This window comes from Gasterosteus aculeatus, chromosome 4 (assembly GCF_964276395.1).
Source record: "Gasterosteus aculeatus chromosome 4, fGasAcu3.hap1.1, whole genome shotgun sequence".
NCBI lineage: Eukaryota > Metazoa > Chordata > Actinopteri > Perciformes > Gasterosteidae > Gasterosteus > Gasterosteus aculeatus.
Window position 1 is genome coordinate 15,304,534 of NC_135691.1, and position 21,240 is coordinate 15,325,773.

General features: G+C 41.6%; 4 protein-coding genes across 7 annotated transcripts; 3 read left to right on the forward strand and 1 right to left on the reverse strand.

Moving 5' to 3' along the window:
* Window positions 1–1,933: 1,933 nt before the first annotated feature.
* acsl4a (acyl-CoA synthetase long chain family member 4a) lies at window positions 1,934–10,151 on the forward strand. 2 transcript variants are annotated; one of them, XM_040175582.2, is made up of 15 exons: window positions 1,934–2,275; window positions 3,757–4,278; window positions 4,367–4,544; window positions 4,996–5,105; window positions 5,473–5,611; window positions 5,772–5,922; window positions 6,036–6,159; window positions 6,325–6,396; window positions 6,506–6,645; window positions 6,743–6,915; window positions 7,019–7,093; window positions 7,191–7,379; window positions 7,591–7,705; window positions 8,540–8,697; window positions 8,883–10,151. In XM_040175582.2, exons 2-15 carry the CDS (start codon window positions 3,922–3,924, stop codon window positions 9,038–9,040), a joined length of 2,139 nt encoding a protein of 712 aa, XP_040031516.2. In that variant the 5' UTR covers window positions 1,934–2,275; window positions 3,757–3,921; the 3' UTR covers window positions 9,041–10,151. The 2 variants fall into 2 exon arrangements, with proteins under 2 accessions (XP_040031516.2, XP_040031517.2); XM_040175583.2 differs by lacking the exon at window positions 1,934–2,275 and adding an exon at window positions 2,478–3,493.
* nxt2 (nuclear transport factor 2-like export factor 2) lies at window positions 10,065–13,872 on the reverse strand. 2 transcript variants are annotated; one of them, XM_078102065.1, is made up of 4 exons: window positions 13,762–13,872; window positions 12,747–12,833; window positions 10,604–10,748; window positions 10,065–10,408 (listed from the first exon to the last, which is right to left on the reverse strand). In XM_078102065.1, the coding sequence occupies exons 1-4, from the start codon at window positions 13,831–13,833 to the stop codon at window positions 10,224–10,226; spliced, it is 489 nt and encodes a 162-aa protein (XP_077958191.1). In that variant the 5' UTR covers window positions 13,834–13,872; the 3' UTR covers window positions 10,065–10,223. The 2 variants fall into 2 exon arrangements, with proteins under 2 accessions (XP_077958191.1, XP_040031549.1); XM_040175615.2 differs by lacking the exon at window positions 13,762–13,872 and adding an exon at window positions 13,064–13,238.
* Window positions 13,111–16,168, forward strand: psmd10 (proteasome 26S subunit, non-ATPase 10). Its single transcript, XM_040175610.2, has 5 exons — window positions 13,111–13,687; window positions 13,784–13,882; window positions 14,233–14,379; window positions 15,216–15,382; window positions 15,660–16,168. The coding sequence occupies exons 1-5, from the start codon at window positions 13,574–13,576 to the stop codon at window positions 15,811–15,813; spliced, it is 681 nt and encodes a 226-aa protein (XP_040031544.2). The 5' UTR covers window positions 13,111–13,573; the 3' UTR covers window positions 15,814–16,168.
* Window positions 16,169–16,969: 801 nt separating this feature from the next.
* xiap (X-linked inhibitor of apoptosis) lies at window positions 16,970–21,218 on the forward strand. 2 transcript variants are annotated; one of them, XM_040175598.2, is made up of 8 exons: window positions 16,970–17,129; window positions 18,402–18,690; window positions 18,789–19,356; window positions 19,466–19,565; window positions 19,683–19,761; window positions 19,988–20,027; window positions 20,151–20,273; window positions 20,385–21,218. In XM_040175598.2, the coding sequence occupies exons 2-8, from the start codon at window positions 18,451–18,453 to the stop codon at window positions 20,576–20,578; spliced, it is 1,344 nt and encodes a 447-aa protein (XP_040031532.2). In that variant the 5' UTR covers window positions 16,970–17,129; window positions 18,402–18,450; the 3' UTR covers window positions 20,579–21,218. The 2 variants fall into 2 exon arrangements, with proteins under 2 accessions (XP_040031532.2, XP_040031533.2); XM_040175599.2 differs by having other exon boundaries at window positions 16,972–17,124.
* The last annotated feature ends 22 nt before the right edge of the window (window positions 21,219–21,240 follow it).

Consider the following 21,240-nt stretch of genomic DNA (forward strand, 5'->3'; position numbering starts at 1 on the left):
TGTATTTACTCGATGTGCTTGAACCTTATGTTCTTCCTTGTAAATTGTTCTTGGTGATTAAGAAATGAAACACAAAATCCAAAGCTGTGTAAATTGCCTGTCGGATTTTTAATTACTGTCCACACAGTGGACACAAACAACGGCAAAAAAGTTATTTTCTTCTTCGCTTTTTTATTCCTTCTATGAATAGAGAGGAATAAATAATGTGACATCATAAAATTATATGTAAAAATACAGAAAAGTATTTCAAATGTTAAAAATACTAAATATATATTTAATTTTGCCCTTTCAGTTCCATTCCGGTTTCCGATAGAAATGTACTCTCATGTACCATCCACTTGAGGGCGTCAATGTCATGAACACATTTGGGCAACAGTTCTTATGCATAATATATGACAGTGAGATGTATAGTAATTAATATTTCAGATGTATACATTTTAATATGATGATTTTTTTTACATCTCGCGTTCACTGGTTACCCTCGTTTTTAACGTCCCATTACAATGACTTGTGTTTTTATTTTTTTATTTGCACAATTCAAAATAAACAATAACCAAATAATTGGTGGATTTCAGTTTACTGTGCCGCGAGAGGCTGTCAGGTGTGCCGTGAAAAAAAAATCATTTTTTACATACTGTCACTTCATTGGTGAAAAAAAAGAACCAACTTGTGTGTTTGTGTGTGTGTGTGTCGTCGCGCTGTTGGTGGTATGAAGGCTCAATACTCCCCTCTGCCTGTGGGGGGCGGTACGCAGCGTAATTAATAGGCAGATTTGCTGAGGCGACAATTTAAAACAGTGAGATTTACGTCCGGCGCATCTGGCGCATGCTTCTGCGTCGTCGCACTCGTTTCAATTCATGGTTCTGAATCTGCGTGTGTTGCAAAGCAATTCATCTCCAGAACAACAGGCGGAGTAACGTGTTTTTATTGAAGACGACCCAGAGAGTCACGTCTATTTATTTATTTGTTTGTTTATTTATCATAGACTTTATTGTCCCGTGCATCGACACTGCTGCTTTTCATCGCGGACACATTTGTCCAGTATTTTACTCCTCGACCAGCAAACCGGCGTTCGCGGCGATCTCACTCCGTGAATCCAACCCGCATATGCGGTCATATCTACGCATTTCTTCCGACAAAAGCTCTTCAATCTGATCCGTTCTCTCGTAAACATTCTTCGTTTTAATAATGGCGGTATCGGGCTATGAAAGCGGAAATGTGAGACTCCGTAAAGGACGTAGTTAGCGGACCAATCGCAGCCTGGTGCGCTGCGGAAGACTTGCGTTGTCTAGAAAAATGTCTCGACACACGCAAGGACGTGAGGAGGTGTGAAAAGACACGCAAGGGACACGCAAGAGGGTCTTAGGTCTGCGTCGCACTGAAAACGCAGAAGCATAAACTAGGCTTAAGAGATATCTGGGCATAAAGCCTGTGCCATCTTGGCATTAGGATGATGTTAAGTTTAATAAAACACAACTAATAGAACACGCGTTTCCCCGATTTCTTAGAGTATATTATGCTCATGCTGAAACTATGTTTGGGATCGATTTTCATATCATTTCCGGTTGTTGGTGTGCCGTGAGTATTTTTTCTGTGTCTTAAGTGTGCCTTGACGCAAAAAGGTTGAAAAATACTGTGATAGACAACAAAATAAAGTGAAAGAAAGAAAACTGAAGTCATTTTGTTGCGTGTGTATGTGTGCATGCAAAAGTAAGCACGGCTTGAGATTGTTCACTGATGTTGGATTGTACTCCTGTGGTAATTAATAAACAATGGAAATGTACTTATAGCAGTTAGATTTTTTTTCAGGCACTTTTTGAAACATTTTATAGGGGGACATGTTTCTTTTAGGCGGGGTAAATCATCCCATAATTCGGTTCACCTAAATATAACAGAAAACTGACCTCTGCTTTACCTTCACCTTTTCTTAAAGGTTCCTAAAGAGCTCTTCCAGAGAGCCCTCAAACACTCGGCGGTGTAGCAGTGGGGACAGACAGCCCTAAAACGCTGGAGTAAGCGGCAGCGCGCCTGAAAGTGCGTCAGCCCGTGCGGGGCGAACTGACATCGGGCCTTATTACCTCATGCCAAATACTTCCCCTTGCGGATGCGGGACGTACACAGAAAAAAACGACTGCAGACCTAGCTCGGCCTCTCATTGGTCCAGAAACATGGAATCAGATGACGTAGTAGTTCCGGTTTCTAGTTCCCTCATTAAAGGTAACTCTCGGTCATTTGTGAACAGAGGCGCGACTGACCCGCTTCCCCTCCGCTGAAGGTAAGGACGCCTCCAGTCAGCCGATAAGCGGGGTGGCTCTTTAATCCCATTCCCGCCCCCGAGACGTGTGTTGGGGGTTAATTTGTGTCGGAGGCGTTGAATTGGCTCAGGCTAACGTGCTCGGTAGCTAACGCGCACGCTAATCAATGCGCGGCCGCTTTGTCGTCATGTGTGTGTCCGCCGCGGCGCTCCTCAGCCCGTCGTGACACACGAGCCGCTAAATAGCGCGCGCGTGTGAGGAGGGACGCAAAAAACGCGCTCTCCGGCTCCTGTTTAGTGCGTGCGTGAGGGTGATTTTTAGGAAATGACGTTCCTTTTTTCCACATGGGATTTTGTGTGTAACTTTAACGTTAAACTATACACAATCGATACAATAGTTTGGTCTTTCCCGCTCTAAAAGTTAATTAATTTGGGTTATATTTGTAAATTATCTGTAATCTGTTATCTGTAAATTATTTATATTAGCGTGTAACATGCTCGGCATTTCGTCACGAGTCGAGTGCGACACGCGTGGTGTTTGTCTCGCCATGAATAATCATTGAAGGATGCGATTTGTATGAAGACCTTTTATTTATATTCACAAATAAAGGCGTGTCAGTCCATCCTGTTCTGTGTTAGTAAACTGAAATCCACCAAAGCAGGAAAAAGGCCCCAAAACGTCTCGTCATGCAAACAAACAGTCTTTATTTATCTAATGAAGATCAACCAGCTTTTTTTGTCCCCTTCTTACATATACACACTTTCTGTGACGTGGATGGAAGCAATGATTCACTACAGTGAGTAAAGTGAGGCTTTGGGAGTTTTGGTTACATCAGTCAGTGTTTTCCCGAGGTTTACAACTTCTATTGGGAAACGCTGCACTCCTTGTGCTGTACAATTAGTTCATTGCCTGTTCTTCCAGTCCAGCTGTTTCTGTATTGGTTATTTATTCAGATGTTGAAGACTCGTTGCATCCCCTTGTTTCCTCCTCAATGTGCCCTGCGTCTCGAGGCTATTCTTAGCGAACGGAGCTTGACCTATAGTGGCCTTTTCTCTGACCACCGAGTGGGGTGAGCTTCAGGAGTATTGTCATTGGTCGCGTGCAGCTCGGTGCCCTTGGGGATGACCCGCGGGGGGGGGGGTGGCGATTGTGAGGCGGACGCTTTGGTACATAAGTGATGGAACGTGCGTAGATGAAACACACGCTCCTGGTGCAACGTGGAGTTGAGGACGAAAGCGGTGAGTCTCTCGAGCGCTGAGTGTAGTCTGTAGCGTACAGGTTGTGGATGAACTTGAATGGCTGACTAGTTTGATGCACAAACCAGTTTTGTGAGGGTTTGTTTTTTGTGTGTGTGCAGCCACACAGGCTCACTTGTACAGCTCACTTCCTCTTTGAGACCGCTGTAGGCACACAGCTATTTCGCTTATCTTTGTTTAGTACTTTGACTTAGTTATTTTACATGTGTATAAACTTTATCATCTTTTTTTCCCTTTTTTTCCAGCTTTAGGTGTAACCTTTTGAGGGCAGTGGACCAAATATTTCCATCTCGTAGTAGTTCTAGGATTCTTAAGATTGGGTTACTTTTCTTGGGGGGGCTTGGACTTGTTTGTGACCAGCACACTATAGAAAACTAGCCTAAACAACCAGGGCTCCTCCAGAGAAAAGAATGGGTCCCCAACCACAGTCTGCCCTCCAAGCTGTCCTCCTGCTTCCAATCCACCTTCTGGTGTGGCTGTACTCCGTCCTGTCCTTCCTTCCCTGGTACTGCGTGACTGGAGCCGGGGGGCGAAAAGCTCTGTCCAAGCGGATAAAGGCCCGTTCAACTTCAGGCCGCGCGGAGGGGCCCTACCGCTCCGTGGACCACTTCGATTCCTTAGCCAGGGAAGACTTCCCGGGCAAGGACACGCTGGATAAGCTGTTCACGCATGCTGTGCAGCGCTTCGGACCGGCAGACTGTCTCGGCACCAGAGATGTGCTGTGCGAAGAGAATGAGATCCAACCCAGCGGTAAAGTATTTAAAAAGGTAAAGGCTCCCACTATCCTAACCGTGTTTTGCGAGTGATGCCCGTGAGGGAGGAAGACGTTTGACGTTGCAACCTGTCCCCCGTCAGCTGATCCTGGGCGACTATAGATGGCTCTCGTACAATGAAGTGGACTGTATCGTCGATCATTTTGGCAGTGGACTGGCAGCTTTGGGGCAGCAGCCCAAAAGCAGCATTGCAATCTTTTGTGAGACCAGAGCGGAGTGGATGATCACAGCCCAGACGTGCTTCAGGCGCAACTTCCCATGTAAGAACATCACATCGTGTGCCGCAGCGACGGTCAACTGACGCATAGAGGGGGAAAAAAACAATTATTGAATTAAACCCCGAAACAATTGAAATGGTATTTTCTAAGACAGTTCTCACACACACACACACACACACACACACACACACACACACACACACGAGGGTCCTGATGGCCGACTGTGTGAGAGCATTTTCTAGATAAATATATAGTCATTGTGGATTTACTGTGTTTATCTGTCTGTCTACATTAATATAGGCTAATATTAACATCCTTTTCTAAAAACTGAACAATTTAATTTTTTTAATCATCTTTACTTAAATTCTGCACTTTGGCATATTTAATTATGGAGAGATTATTTCATGAATGTAGATAATGCAATTACTGTTTATTAATATATACACACTACTACATACATATTTATATACATATATATATTTTTTGTATTCAGTGGTGACATTCTACGCCACTCTGGGAGAGGACGCGATTGCATTTGGACTAAACGAGGCTGAAGTGACGCATCTAGTCACTAGCGTGGAGCTGCTCGAGACAAAACTAAAAGTGAGTGGATCCTTTTTAAAGTAGCAGCTATATCGGTCCACTGGTTTAGTTTCTGTCTAAAGACCGATCAAATTCATTATGAAAGTGATTTCCTGCACATTGTGCTTGTCAAGCCACTTGTCTATTCTATATGAGGTAATCCTTTTACTAGCGGGTACTAAAGGATTACCTTAATTGAATAACAAAGTGTGAACAACATCAGCAGTTTTAGATTCCTACCTTTTATTTCAGTTAAGTTTACATTTATCTTTTTTATTTTTGTTTTGGTATCCATTCTAAAGGTTAAAGTCAGCGAAGATAGACCAAATGAACTGGTCTGATTAGGCGTCCCCTCCTAATGGCAGCTTTGTCTCCTCTTTCTGCCCAGAATGTGCTTCCACAGATCCCAAAACTGAAGCACGTGATCTACGTGGACCAAAAGAAGCTGAACACAACATGCTACCCAGCGGGATTGTCCACCCACAGCATGCAGGAGGTGCAAGAGCTGGGCGCGCTGCCCGAGAATAGTGCGTATTTGTCTGGTTTGAGATGTGCTGCTATTTCAAAATTGACTTGTACGCGCAATGAAAGGAAATACTGAAGCTTTCTTTGAATTCAGTCTAAAGCTTTGTATTTGCTCCATTGCATTGTTGATCCTTGACCTGTGTTTGTGTCCCTGTCCTGCAGTGGGGAGGGCGATTATGAAGCCCCAGCCCTCCGACCTGGCCATGGTGATGTACACCAGCGGCTCCACCGGCACACCGAAAGGAGTCATGATCGTCCACAGCAACCTGATAGCGGGAATGACGGGCCAGTGTGAACGCATTCCTGGACTTGGGTGAGTCAGTCAGTCAGTCAGACATGTAATTTTGAATGCTAAACCAATGCCGTTTGCACAGGATCCCAGGAGGTAGCTAACCTTTACCCCCCCGACCCCATGTGTTGTGGCAGGCCTAATGATACTTACATAGCCTATCTGCCCCTGGCTCATGTTCTGGAGATGACCGCGGAAATCTCCAGCGTCACATATGGCTGTCGGATCGGCTACTCGTCCCCTCAGACGCTATCAGACCAGGTAAAACCACGGCAGCCACTTCCATTCGTCATGCAGTTTTTCATCACACCTAGGTGTGGGTACTAATGCCTTGTTGCCATGCCCTTTCTCGTGTGCGTGTGTGTGTGTGTGTGTGTGTGTGTGTGACCTCGGTTTTTTATTGTTTCTATCTTCTGTTCCCTTTAGTCCACTAAGATAAAGAGAGGAAGTAGAGGAGACAGCTCTGTGCTCAAACCCACCTTGATGGCAGCTGTGCCAGTAAGGAATCTCTGTCCATCCCTCACTTCTGTCCTCCTTACAAATGTTTCCTTTATCTACCTCTCCTCAAATGTATACAGTTAATTTATTTCTTCTCTCTCCTTAAAAGGAAATTATGGACCGCATCAACAAGAATGTGATGAGCAAAGTGCAGGAAATGAATATCATCCAGAAGACGCTGTTTACGCTGGGCTACAAATATAAACTAGAGCAGATCAGGAGGGGCTATGACGCACCACTCTGCAATGCGTAAGCAAACCACCTGTGACTTTGTTTGTTTTTTCTTTGGAAATGTGCTTGTTGTGGTCCAGTTTAAATCAACCACCGGGCTCTTTGACTTTTGCAGCCTGTTGTTTGGGAAAGTGAAGAAACTCCTTGGGGGTCGTGTGAGGATGATGATGTCTGGAGGAGCCCCGCTGTCCTCGGCCACGCAGAGGTTCATGAATGTATGCTTCTGCTGTCCAGTGGGTCAGGGTTACGGCCTCACGGAAACCTGTGGGGCCGGAACCATCACAGAGGGTAAGATTAGGTGGGAGACTTTAGATTAATAAGGGGGAAAGAAGAAGAAGAAAGAAGATTAAGAAAATAAAGTCTGATAATATGTTGTGTCCTAATTCTACAGTTGCGGACATCAGCACTGGTCGGGTTGGAGCTCCTCTGATCTGCTGCGAGGTCCGGCTCAGGGACTGGGCTGAAGGTAGGTTTGAAAGAAACTGTTTGCATAAGCCGCACCTTTTTTAGTGAGTATTTTTGCAATTAATTGTTACTTATACATGATCATTTTCCAATCATAGGCGGCTACACCAGCAGAGACGAGCCAAACCCAAGAGGGGAAATCTTGATCGGCGGCCCCAACGTCACCATGGGTTACTACCGGCAGGAGAACCACAACGAGGACTTTTTTGTAGATGAAAAGGGTCAGAGGTGGTTCTGCACAGGAGACGTGGGCGAGGTTTACGCAGACGGCTGTCTCCAGATAGTGGGTGTGTATGTTCGTTCCCTCACTTATTACCCAGGGCTGTGGATGTGTCCTCTGATGGCGCCTGTGAGAGGCGCGCCATGCACTTTCCGATTTCATAGCACTGTCATGCAGACTTCCTGGTTGTAATTTAAAACAGGGAAGCGCTCTGTGCTCGATTTTTAAAAGTGCGTGATTGTCAAGCCATTTAATTTGTTTTTCCCATTCCAAATTAGATCGCAAGAAAGACTTGGTTAAGCTGCAGGCCGGGGAGTACGTGTCTCTTGGTAAAGTGGAGTGCGCTCTGAAAAACTGCTCTATCATAGACAACATCTGCGTTTATGCAAACAGGTGAGTGCGTTGCCCTAATTTGTTTAGGAATGAATTAAAAGGGGGATGTGAATAGCGTGTATAATAGTGTATTCCTAGACTTCAGCGTCTAATCATGTCCATTTTTTGAAGCCGTACATGTGATGTACTGTGAGAACCACTTGCTTACATTTTATTTTTTCTTCACTTAAATGTCCAGTTACCAGGTTCTTATAGTCAGTTCTTTTGGATGTAAATAAAATCAATGAAATCCTTCCTCTCAGTTAAAACGACCCTGATCAGTGTCATTTGGTTTGTTTACGAGGTCAAACGATCACATGTTTAAACTTTGTAATGCTGTTTGAATTCTCAAAATACCCTCTACAGATGACCTCTTAAATAATTTTCAGACGTCCCACCGCTGTGTTTTTAAATGTCATGTCAGCTGACATTTAACGGCTTATACACTGTCTGGAATGGTGGAGAAACTCTTTTCTCCTAAAAAATGAAATCATTTTTAGCATCAACTACTAGGATTGTGAGATTTTCAGAACTTAAAACTTAATGTTGTAATGTATTATTATATTCAAATCATCCTTAAATCTATTTGTAACCACGTGTATCGACTTTTCAGTGCGTTTAGCTTCAGCTGCATCGACAAATTGAGTGAGCACTTTCCCAACTTTAATCCCCACATACAATCAGATTAACACCTCAACTTGCTTCAGTGCTTACCCGTCAATCCAACCGTGTACATCAATTGCTTTCCAACTGGTTCAAGTATTTTTTTCTCTCGTGCTTCAATATGACTGAGCACAGATGCATCTTTATCCGTAGCCTTTCTTTCAACTTGTTTTATATTTTATATATTTTCAGTGACCAGAACTATGTGATCAGCTTCGTGGTTCCCAACCAGAAAACGATGACCGTACTGGCCAAACAAAGAGGCATAGTGGGAGCATGGGAAGACATCTGCACGCACCCGGACATGGAGAGGGAGGTCCTGAAGGAGATCAAGGAGGTTGCTGCTAACAGTAAGACACGGCTGTGTGTTTTCATAGTAGGGTGGCGCGGCTATAGTGATCGTGTCATACTCGTGTCCTCATCTGCTGTTTGTGATACATTTTGAGTTTGAACATAGCTTGTCTTCTCTTATAATTCTCGTATTTTGTGATAAATGCGAGTGAGCACCAGTGTTCTCTTCCTTTCTCTCATATAGTTAAACTCCAGCGATTTGAGATTCCAATGAAGGTGCATCTGAGTCCAGAGCCGTGGACCCCTGAGACGGGCCTCGTCACAGATGCATTCAAGCTGAAGAGAAAAGAGCTGAAGAACCACTATCTCCACCACATAGAGAGAATGTACGGGGGCAAATAACGTGTCTCACTCAAAGCGTCGCCACTGTAACCATTACCACTGTAAATAGTCCTCCCAGTGGTACCCAAATGGATCTGTATGCTGTTTGTGTCCCACCAAATGAAAATGTGTTGAACAGAGAAGCTGTAATTATTTGTAGTTGTGATCCATGTGACCTGCTTTGTATTTATTTATTTAAGTGTACACGGTCAAAGACATGCACTAGAGTAACAACTGTAGAAAAAAGTCACAAGACAGTTTACGGCACATCAATGGCACCCACTTAAGTCTGCTGGCTCTGTTTGTAGCTGAATTAAAAAAAAAAAAATAAAAAAAAAGTACCACTGTGGCCCATATGTTGCAAAGCTTTGTTGTTCAATTGAAAATGTTAATTTGTAGTTATCAGGGAGGCTTGTATTTTGTTAACTAGAAGTACTAATGCTGTGCCTTCGCTCTGCAGCACCTGTGTAGTTAAGCAGAAGTGGCATTGAGTTAGAAAAAATAATAGTTCACGCTTTTTTTGTGTGAAAAATAAATGCTTTTTTGCCATGTTTTACTTGAATACCCACCAAGAGACTGTACTCTTAAAGAGTACTGAAAGATCATGTAGATTGAGCATACTCGTGAGCATGTCTATCAACATACTTTCTTTTTCTTACAAATATTTAATTTATACTTTTGCTATTGTCGATTTATTTGGTGAGACCAAATGTATGAACCTAAATGACTCAGGAAAATAAGCAAATGTTTTAATACAGTATCAGTGTCCATTAGTGGGTTACTAGTACAGAAAGCCCTCTAGTCAAGGTTCTGGTGGGAAGTGTTTTTATTTAAGTTCAAGCATGTTTTGCAATAAAGATGTGTATTTGCATTAGCAAGTCATAGCTGGTTATGATACGATGTTCTTCGCTTCCGTTCCTGGGTTAATGTACATTTTGGTGTAAAGTTTAACTGAGTCTAGTTTGATCCTTTTAATGAAGGTGTATTTATCCAAATGTGTTGATGGTGTCTCATCAAACCTTAAAGACGCACACATTCACAATTGTTTTACATTTGGTTGTCTTTTTTTGTATTTATTACTCCATCATGAGCATATTGCCCTGTTCAACATTCAAGAATAAACACTTTTTTGCATCGTGTGGTGTTTGTTCATTTCTGTTTCTAATTACTGTTGAGTGTTCATACATTTTAGATCAGGGGAGCTTCAGCTATTCCAATCTTGAAAACGAAAACAGTCACTTGCAATCTTCCAAACAGGCTGGTCGTTGTTGGGTGTAGCCTGTGCTGTTAAAAGAAAGTTCTGGTTGAAGAAACGCTGTTTGTTCCCTTCGAACTTCACCGTCCCACCAGTCACCACAAGCAGTGTGGTCTGACCTTGGGTAGCTTGCTCTGTGAATGAAGAAAAAAGGGTTGATTGATTAGTGCAACTTCACATGCAGAACATCAGGTTATTAAACAGATCTCAGCTTGATAATTTCACTCCAACTCAAAACATGCACCACATTTTCATGCACAGTTCTCCATTCTAATCTGAGAATCCAACACAGCACTTAAATATAAATATATTGAGATCGACCCACTGACCATGAACTGGCTGGCAATCCAGGGTTTGAACTTGGAACTCGCTCGAAGGCAAAGACTCAAAGAACTCGCTGAGGGCCTCCTGTCCTGACACGGCATTCCCATTCCACACCAAGGTCGACTTGTCCAGGTACAGTCGGGTCAAGTTCTGGGACAAACACAATCGTTAGAAAAAATGATAACACTGACCACCAATGCACTCTGCTCCACCGATGCTGGATTAGTTTTCTGTTGAAAAGGTAAAATTGACATTGCTTACTGTCAGGGGTGAAAGTAACGAATTACAAATACTCACATTGGTGTAATTAAGTAGATTTTTTGGATACTTTTACAAGTATTTTCTTCAAGTGTGTAATTTTACTCACACTTGAGTACAATTTACACCATGTAATCTACTTCGCTACTTTTAAAATCAAAAGTCGCTATTGAGTATGCCAATTATGCCCACAATTTAAAATAATATTCAAACTGTCAGATTGTTGTTTTTTCAATGCAAATCATTATTGGCTGTCAGATCGCGCTCTTTTAATTATTCTAAGACATAATATAAGCAAAGGCCAACTCGCTGCTGCAGCAGGGAAATGTTTCTGGGGGTAAAATACACAGCGGTGTAACGAGTGGACTGAGAATTTGAGAAAGTAGCCAAAATGGAGTGACCAGGGAAAATGGCTGTACCTGGAGGAATATTTCATTTACCAAGGGAGAAAATGAGACAGCGTCCATATGAAGTGCAAACTTTGTTTTACCAACAAGGTGATATCTAATCTGCTTACATCACTTCAACGTCTAATCTAAAAAAACACATTGCGGTAAGAGCTTTTACAACTATACTTGTATGATATGGCTTTCATTTTTTGTCATGTGTTTTGGTTATTCATTTGGCTATGATAAGTCTGCCATTGGTTAGGCTGATAATAAAACGGAGCGAGCTAAGGTGTGGAGTCAGTGGGTTACCTGCCGCCATTCAGACATCCCACTAGTCCGACATGGGCCTCAAATTGACGGACTGGCGACACTTTATTTTCTATCAAACGTCCCGTCGTTCTGACACTTTTTTTCCTCCTATGGTCAGAATGGCGGTATGATTTTTTTTTTTTAAACATCCTGCCCTTGCGACAATTCCTTTAATAGCCTATTAAAACCTTTTTTATTTGAGGAACTCCGCAACCTCGCAAACCAACTTTAATAATCTATTATCAAAATCCCCTGAAATTAGTAGTATAAGGCTATAAGTTAGTTTAAAATAAAAAGAATTAAAAATATTTCAAAAATTAAAAAATAAAGTGCACTAGCGAACAGGAAGTGAAAAAAGCGAACAGGAAGGGACACAGGTGGCTTCTTGAGCTTACAGGGTAAGCTAACCATGAATAAATCCAAAAAAAGTCTATTATATTATATATATATAAAATAATATTTTGAAACATTAAGTTGCGGCTTAATGTTTTATTTATATTAAAGTGGGCTGGTCTTTATTTCATATTTATACAAATATGGGAAGGATTCAAATAGAACAGCATAGTCCAAAGTTTGATTTATTTCAAAGTAGGCCTACACATGCACACTGCACTTGTTTGTTGTATTCTGTGGTAACAGATACAATTAAAAAGGTTAAAATTAAAGATAATCAAAGATGAAAACTTTACAACTTAAAAGCTGTGTTATGGGTTTTTTGCGGCTATTTTTCTTTGGTGAAAAAGGGGGCAAAATGATAATAAAGGTTGCAGAGCACTAGGCTGATACAGTTGATCAATATCATTTATTATTCAAACATTTTATTTTTTAATTAAAAATGTACCACTTTTTTATACTATGCTAAACAATCAAATTTAAAAAGTAATTGGTACTTGATACAGTTGATCAATATCATTTATTATTCAAACATTTTATTTTTTAATTAAAAATGTACCACTTTTTTATACTATGCTAAACAATCAAATTTCAAAAGTAATTGGTACTCTGAGTAGTTTTTGAGAAGAATACTTTTACTGAAATATTTTTTTAACACGAGTACTATATATAAATATTAGATCAGCCTAAACCACAGCGGTAACGGCTTTGTTGATATATTTTTGTGCCATAGTGCACTCATACACATTATTCGCAATCAGATTTTCAATCGAGAGAACCGAATAAAAACACCACTCACCCTCCTTTTCTTATCCATGCAGTCGTAATAAATGTTGACAAATTCTTCTGAATATCTGCATGACTGATCGACATGGGTCCTGAAATCCTACAGCGGAAAAAAAGTGGTCACGATCAATCAAAGTCAAATACAGCTTGTGAACATCGTTTCCAGGTCAGCTCAATGTAGAAGATTAACTTTACGTTGAACATCGGGAAAAAAAGTTAATGTTAACCGGAAGCATGCAGAACAGCTCCCCGGATGCATTTGCAGTTGGCTCGCAAAACAACACGTTAGCAGGGTGATTTTCGGCGTAACTGTGTAACATTCAAACTTACCAGCGTATTCGCCATAATATAAAGTTTAATCGGACAAATGCTGAATATATATATTGACAGCGGGAAATAATTCCCACCAACAGATTAGTCTTTTCTTCTTCTTGTTCAAACAGCGCCTTGGCAACCAAAAGCGGCCATTTTGTATCATGTATTACTTCCTCCAGTCACCGACCATACCTACCAAAATAAAACGTTTGTACGTTCGTTCAAAATTAAGGAATGCCTATGATCGCACGGTTCTAAGCCATGTCCATGTTTTTGAAGGGACTCAAATTGAATATTACCTGAATTAATTATAAAATACCGGGTTTATTCAGTCTCACTGCAAGGTGATGCCACTGGTTGTGTTTTAATTTGAAGGGAAAGAATAACGCATGCGGAAGAAGAGCTCACGATTTCCTGAGTCATTGCTCATATTCGTTCTAACGATAAAACCAAACAACTTCTGAGCATCACTCGACTAATAATTACTACTCTAAACCATTCCTGGACATTAAAGCATATTTAGCAATGGAGGGTTCTGTATCAAATTTGGAGGTCTGTAATTTGGCGTACACTGGACAGTTTGAAAAACTAAAAGAGTGCATTCTGTTAGATAAATCGCTTGCCTGCAAAATAGACCAGGTAAGACTGCATTTTCTTTTTAATTTTGACAAGTTAAAAGTGACGTTTTTGCACGTTTTCGCCATTGTTCTTACCCATAACTTTCTGTCATCGCAGGACCGTAGGACCGCCCTGCACTGGGCTTGTTCTGCTGGACACACCAACATTGTGGAGTTTCTGCTTTATCTCGGTGTTGAAGTCAATCTGCAAGATGATGTAAGTACAATGTTTTAATGCACTATTTTTGTCATATAAGGTGGTGGAGGTGACCCTACGATATGATGTAGTCATTGTATTTCAGCAACAATCCATGCAAACAATACCCATCCACATAACCATAAAACAAGAGTGTAAATATTTGCATTTTAAGTGTTAAACGTGTTGTTTGTATGGACATTGTATTCACTGTATTTAGGGCTATATAAGTGGTATATCCACAACCAAATCTGAATGCAATAATGAAAATTACCTAGAATGTAAACGGGTGCAATATGGACTAATCTTAAAATAATCGATTTCTCTTTTTGTTGTGACTCCGCGATGATTGTGATGTTGTACTTGCTCAGGCTTTGTGGACGCCTCTTCACATTGCAGCATCTGCAGGCAGAGAAGATATTGTGCAGTCTCTAATATCCAAGGGAGCTCAGTTGAACTCCATCAATCAAAACGGATGCACCCCTCTGCACTACGCCGCCTCGAAAGACAGATATGAGGTAAGACACCCAGGCCGCAGTAACCTTTTTTGATCATTTCATCTAAATGGTGTTTAATTCTAGCTTTGTATTATGTTTGCTTCATGTCTTTAAAGTAGCATACATGCAATTCAAATGATTTAATATTTTGTAGAAATATCATCTTTGTTGAAGCCCTACGTTTTTGCTAATGCCTTTTGCTTTTCTTTCATTTGTGATCATGATGATGTCAAATATTAGGCGTAAGAAAGCCACAAATAAAGTAAACAACCGTATCTTTGATGAAGACATTTGTCCCTGACCATGTATTAGCGAGGTGTGTATGAAACAAATCAATGTGATTAATTATGGTTACTACCTTATCCAAATGCTAAACTGTTCAGCCTTGAATCTATGCTGATGTTTAACCATTTATTTATTCCTCCACGCCTACTACACACACTAAGATACTTGTACTTATTAATATTTATCCTACCTGTCAGATTTGTCGTTTGCTGTTAAGTGTTATTTTAAACTCATCTATGAGTCCAACTTATAAAAATACAGTTATTATATAGTAAACTGTGTACAATTAGTATGGAATTGGAAAACAGAAAATTACTTGCTGCATATTCGTCATTCCCAGAGAGGCTGACATAATGGAAAAAGTCCCATAACACCAGACATCTAAATTGTCATGGTACTTATTTGAGGAAGTTAAGTATCTGTATTTGGACGTTCCCTCGTGACCCGTGGTGTGCCGAAACCAACAGAACAGGATCTCATACCATGGGTTTCGTGTGAATGGAAAGCCGCTGATTAGAAAATAGATTATTTGTCGAGGGCACGCGAGTAACACGGCTTTCCCCTCGTTACAGATCGCTCTGCAGCTGTTGGAGAAAGGAGCAGACCCCAACGTCAAAGACAAGTATGAGTCCACGCCCCTTCACAGAGCGTCTTCCAAGGGCAACCTCCGCCTCATCCAACTGCTTCTGAAGCAGAGTGCCTCGACCAACATCCAGGACTCGCAGGGCAACACACCTCTGTATGTGTGAATAAGTATCAGTCCATTTCAACGTTGCGGCCACTGGCACGAATCTACAGCCACAGCGGGATTCTTTTAGGCTGAAGTTAAGCTAAATTCAAAACACCTTTCCGAACTTACTCTTGTAAGTTGGGTTTAACTTGCCTAAAACTTGAGGTGTTGGTGTCAGAGCTTTTTAGCCTGTGCGCTAATGAAATGGAGGTGAATTTAGTGTGTGATGCTTACGACACTGAAAATAACTTTTTGTATTTACAAATACTGCAATTTCCTGTACTAGCCACCTGGCGTGCGATGAGGATCGCGTGGAGGCCGCCAAGGTGCTGGTGGAACACGGGGCCAGCATCTACATTGAAAACAAGGAGGAGAAGACCCCCCTTCAGCTAACCAAGGGCGGACTGGGCAACGTACTCCGACGGATTGTTGAGGGATGATTTCTTTACCTTTCCTGGGCTCATGCTCCAGCTCGAGTGCCCGCCATTGCAAGTTCCATCATGAGAGTTGTCATCCCAGTCAGTCCTCCCTGAGCGGCCTGGTGTGACCCCCTTCACAGGTGGAAGATGAGATAGGGTCAGGGGGAAAAGTTGGAATGTGCTGTCTCGTTATCAGCTCCTCAGATGAGGGTTGTGAAACTGCTCAGACTTTAGGCTTCTCATGAAAAAACACTCTTTAGGGCACTTAGTCTAATCTGTTGCACTCTGCAGCCTAATTTCGCATTGATCTCTGACTTTTTACATTGTGAATTGTTGCAAAAATGCCCTAATAAAATCCACTTATCAGACAGTTTAAGTATGTCTAGGATGTATTTATCTGTTGTACATACATATTGGTGTCCTTCCCCCCTCTGAGGGGAATGACTGACTTTTAATCTGCAGGCTGAACAGAGTTTAAAGTCCCTTCACATATCTGATACCGTGGATACGGGTCATCATTATCACACAAAGTGACACCTTCTGCATCGTTTTTATGTTTTGATTTGGTCTCAGCACCAAAATGATCAGTGCCTCTGACTCATTTCACGTTTTTTGGGGAACTTCATTATATGATTACTTTGATAACTTTAGGGAATGTTTCAGTTTCTCAGTTTCAAGATGTGTTTTCTTTAGTCTTATAATCAAAGTAATGTGTACCTTTAGTGTTTAATGTATCACTGTTCAATTACGCCCACTTTAAACAGTGGTGGAACAAATACTTAAATAAAAATACCAGAACCACAGCGTGAAGCTGTAACATTTGAAAATTTTCTGGACCATCTAAATAATCTCTTCTGAAATTATTTTGTTATTGGCTTAAATTATTACATAAACATAAATTGTCATTGTCATTTTAAGTGGGTCCTTTTTTATTGGCTATTGTTGGTATAGGTCTCTCAGTCTGCCTGTCTTTCTTTCTTTCTGTCTGTCTTTTTAACGGTTTTTAAAAATTTAAAAATCGTGTTTTGTCCGAGAAGCAAAACCTTTATCATATTACAGACTGTTTCAACGAGAGAAAATCTGTTTTGTCAACGTTAGAACGGTGCACTTTGGCGTTGGGCTGGGAAACGCCAATATGCAAAGATTGACCGCTCAATTGGAAACCACTTTCTTGACGTCACGCTGAGGGATGCGCAGACATGGTGCGCACACGCCGCTTCTTTCACTTCCTGTAAGCGAGGTCACATAAAACAAGTTCTTCAATCCTTGCGTTGTCCCGTAGGCGGTGTTCGCACCAACGACTGACTGAAATTAAAGACTGAACAGTCGCCTGTAAGGTAAATTTGTAATGTTATCGAGTAACTTTTTGACCGTACGTCATTTAAAATAGCCAGGCTAATGTAGCTAGCTAGACTGTGTAGCTAACGTTAGCTAGTTACGTTGGGTAAACCTCATAACGTTATATTTATCCCGTGTACCAAACGAAGATTGTATTTCCAGAACGCTGGTCAAAGTCCATACAGGCAATTGATACACCGTAACGATTAGCGTTACTAGCTCGTGATTACTTTGCTTTAGTCTCACCACCGAGCTGAGGTTTGTCTGCTTACTGCGGTGTCAGCTGTCAGATGATCAGCAGTTCGCTGTACTCTGTGTCTGACCTGCCAGAGAGTGCGAGGCTGCTGCGGTGTTCTGCACAGCTGCGAGGCATTTCTGGAATGTTTGGGTTTAGTCATAACTAACGTTAACTATTAATGTAAAGTACAGATTAGCTAGACCTATGTAAGTTAGCTATTCTGTTTCCTTCTGCGTTTGTAAACGCGACATTTACGAAGTTGAAAGATCATAAATTGTTTGCTACGTTAGTACTGATACTGAGTGTCGTCACAAGTCAATGGAGGTTTTGGTTTATTTGTCAGATGACGTTCAAATAAGATGATGAGAAAACAAAATGCATATTTTACGTTACAGGGCAGAGCTTGTTACTTTAGGAATCTATGATCGGGTGGAGTCTGCTTATTAAATAAATATGTACCATTTCGGGTGTGGTATGCATCCCATGATGCCTTGCAACATAGTTTGACTAACCTACAAGTACCTTTTTTTTGCTATGCCACACCTACAGATGTTCTTTTTGATTTCCTGAATACAGACTGTCCTATATCCTAGTTAGAGTGGAGATGTTTTGTTTTTCCAATGGTGGTTATATTAGATGTTGGGCTGCAAAACGATACGCATTCTTTCTTGTGTATTGCAGTGTACTGTGTCAGCTGATGATCCTGAGTCTTTGGTGCCCATCCCTCATATGGATTATATAATGCTTATATAATGCCATGTGATTTCAGGCTGGCTTTTCTCTTAAAGCCACCGTGGCCCTCAGAGAGCCTAAATGTGCCGACCGGCTTTCTTCTGCCGGACAGAAATCTATTTCCCCTCAAAATTGTCTGACTTTTATGTGGACTACTTTTTACCCTTGTGGATTCAATGAATGTATGTTATGTGTGTTGTTCGCTCTTAGCAACTTTAGTTAACTTTTTATAACAAGCAAGACATGCTTTACCTCAAAATGTATACTTCTAATCCATTTTGTCTTTCTTTTTTGTCAACAGTCATTCTCTCCACCCAGTTCCACCAAGCAGTATCCTGTCTTCTTCCATCATGTGTGCTCTCAGACAAGACAACCAGTTGGAGTCAGATCACATGGCGGATTTTTCCGAGATCAACAATCGCTTGGACTCATTCCGTGGCTCCAGTCTGGCCCAGCAGGTACCAGCTGAAAGGTTGGCCCGGGCCGGCTTCTACTATACTGGCTATGCCGATCGTGTCTGCTGTTTCAGCTGCGAGAAGACTGTGGAAAACTGGTGCAGGGGAGACACACCTCTGGAGAGACATAAAGAGGTACTTATGTCATAATTTATGAAAATCAAGAGATCAACTTTTCTATTTGTTTACAGCCTCTTATAAATTGTTAAATTAAACATTCCCCATTGTTACAGGTTTCCCCCTCATGCATATTTCTCAGCTGCACCCAACGCACCAATTTCAACCTAAGTTGTGAAAACAGACTGACTAACGGTTTTTCATACAACGAGGAGGAAGAAGACCTGGAGTATCGTTTGAGGAGAGGAGAGGTGGTGGATGAGTCCACCTACCCAATGGCCCCTCACATGAAGAGTGAGGAGGCCCGGCTTCAGACCCTGTCTACGTGGCCCTCTAGTTCTCCTGTGAGACCCCGAGATCTGGCCCAAGCCGGCCTCTATTACCTCGGCCAAAGTGACCGGGTGCAGTGCTTCTGTTGTGGTGGCATGCTGGCCGGTTGGGAAGTGGGGGACACCGCTTGGGAAGAGCATAACAAGCATTTTCCCAACTGCTTCTTCATGCTCGGTCACGATGTGGGCAACATCCCGCTGCACAGGGGGGGAGTGGAGGAGGAGAACAGCGGCAGACAACATGCAAGTGCATGTGTCCCAATGGGGAGTTTTGAGGAGAGGCTTGGCAGCTTCGCAGGCGTCTTACATCCGATTGACCACGAGAGGCTTGCCAGAGCTGGCTTCTACAGCGCAGGTACAGCTCAGACGCCTTTAGGGCGAACGTTTTGCTTCACTGCATGTTTACGGGTGTTTGATCATCGACTATGAGTGCAAGCAAGATGGAATTGTGTGTGTCTTTGCAGGCACTGGAGACAGGGTGTTGTGTTTCCGGTGTGGCGGGGGCCTGAAAGGTTGGCAGCCTGAAGAAGACCCTTGGGAAGAACATGCCAAACACTACCCTGGGTGAGAAAAACGATGATTATCCCCTTTCTTATCTTAAAAATACTCTTTAATGTTTTGTTGGGGCATTTGATTTTTTTTAAATAAAATTGTGTTTTTTTATTTTTTTTATTTTATCAGATGCAGCTTCCTGTTGACAGAAAAAGGACAAGAATATGTCAACAGTATCCAGCTACAAGACCCACGACGCAACAGAACTGTAAGCATTTGGTGCTTTTACATGCATTTAAGGAACTGAGTTAAGGTGGATTTGATTTTATAATGTAAACTTGGCGCTTGGTACTAATAATGTTTGTTTTTCTTTTAACGAGTATACAAGATTTGGTTGTGTGGAATTTAAGATGTCACCTGAACCAATGTAATAGAGGGTTTTCTTTTTACTTGAATCATTCAAGACAACCAGTATGATCATGTTTTTGTTTCAGGTTTCAAGTCATCAGAATGGATTTTCTGGACATGGGAATGGTAAAAATTAACTTTATATTTACATCTCTCCCCACTGTGGTGTTTCGAGTTACTCGTAAACAAAATAACGTCAGACGTTAAATCAAGTAGCGATGTGTGATGATGTTTCTTCTCTGTGTTCAGAGGTGCTGCGGTCGGCCATGGCTCAGAAGGCCGTTGGGATGGGTCTAGAGCCCAGTGTGGTGGAAAAGAGCATCTTGGAGAAAATCAGCAAGACAGGCTCCGACTACTCCACCCTGGAGCAAGGTACTGTATCTGCTACATGCCATACCAGCCTCATGGTGTTGTTGACTACTACAACAAGTCCTAAGCAGCATTAAAACACATTTTGATCTTTTTTCATGTTCTTGTTTCTAGATGTGGACCCGCTGGAGAAACTGCGGGAGCTGCAGAGAGAGAAACTTTGCAAAATATGTATGGACAGAGATATTGGAATCGTCTTCATCCCATGCGGACATCTGGTGACCTGTACGAAGTGTTCCGAGTCACTCATCAAGTGTCCAATCTGCTGTGGAGCCATAACACAAAAGATCCAGACCTACATCGCCTAACGACATCTCAGACACTTGTCAAACATCAATGCTGCTTTCTCACTGACATTATAATATTGTATTTTAATATAAAATGTAGATACCCTGTGATTTGTGTGTGTGTGTGTGTGTGTGTGTGTGTGTGGATAATGTAGTTTGTATGTGAATGAGTAATCATCACAATATTTTCACAATCATTCAGATGGTAAATAGCTGATAATATGAGATGGGAGGACATTAGCTGATATGATTTTGTAGGTGAAACTTTAATTTCACATTTGAAATAATGACCACGTTGCAGTCTGTCTTGCCTGAGGTGCCTTTCTCTAGGTTCATGTACTTGTCACATTTGTTTGTTTTATTATGTACATGTGGCAATTGATCTGGACATTGGATGTGATAACAGTTGATTTCACACACTTCTGACTCATCTAGTTAGTACGTCGTACCTGCGGCCTCATCTTTCTAACTGTGTGCTGCTTCTTATTGCAACGTGTAAAAGTAGATCATTGACCCATTCCAAATGCTTTAGAGCTGACTTGTATATAAGACTCACAATCGTACAATCTGCAATGAATCCGTGTTGTTTGAAATTATTTTACCATTCCATCTGTTGAGTCATAAAGGGTGAATAAATAGTAATATTTTTGGACTGGGAAAATGTTTTTCTTTGATCAATACTA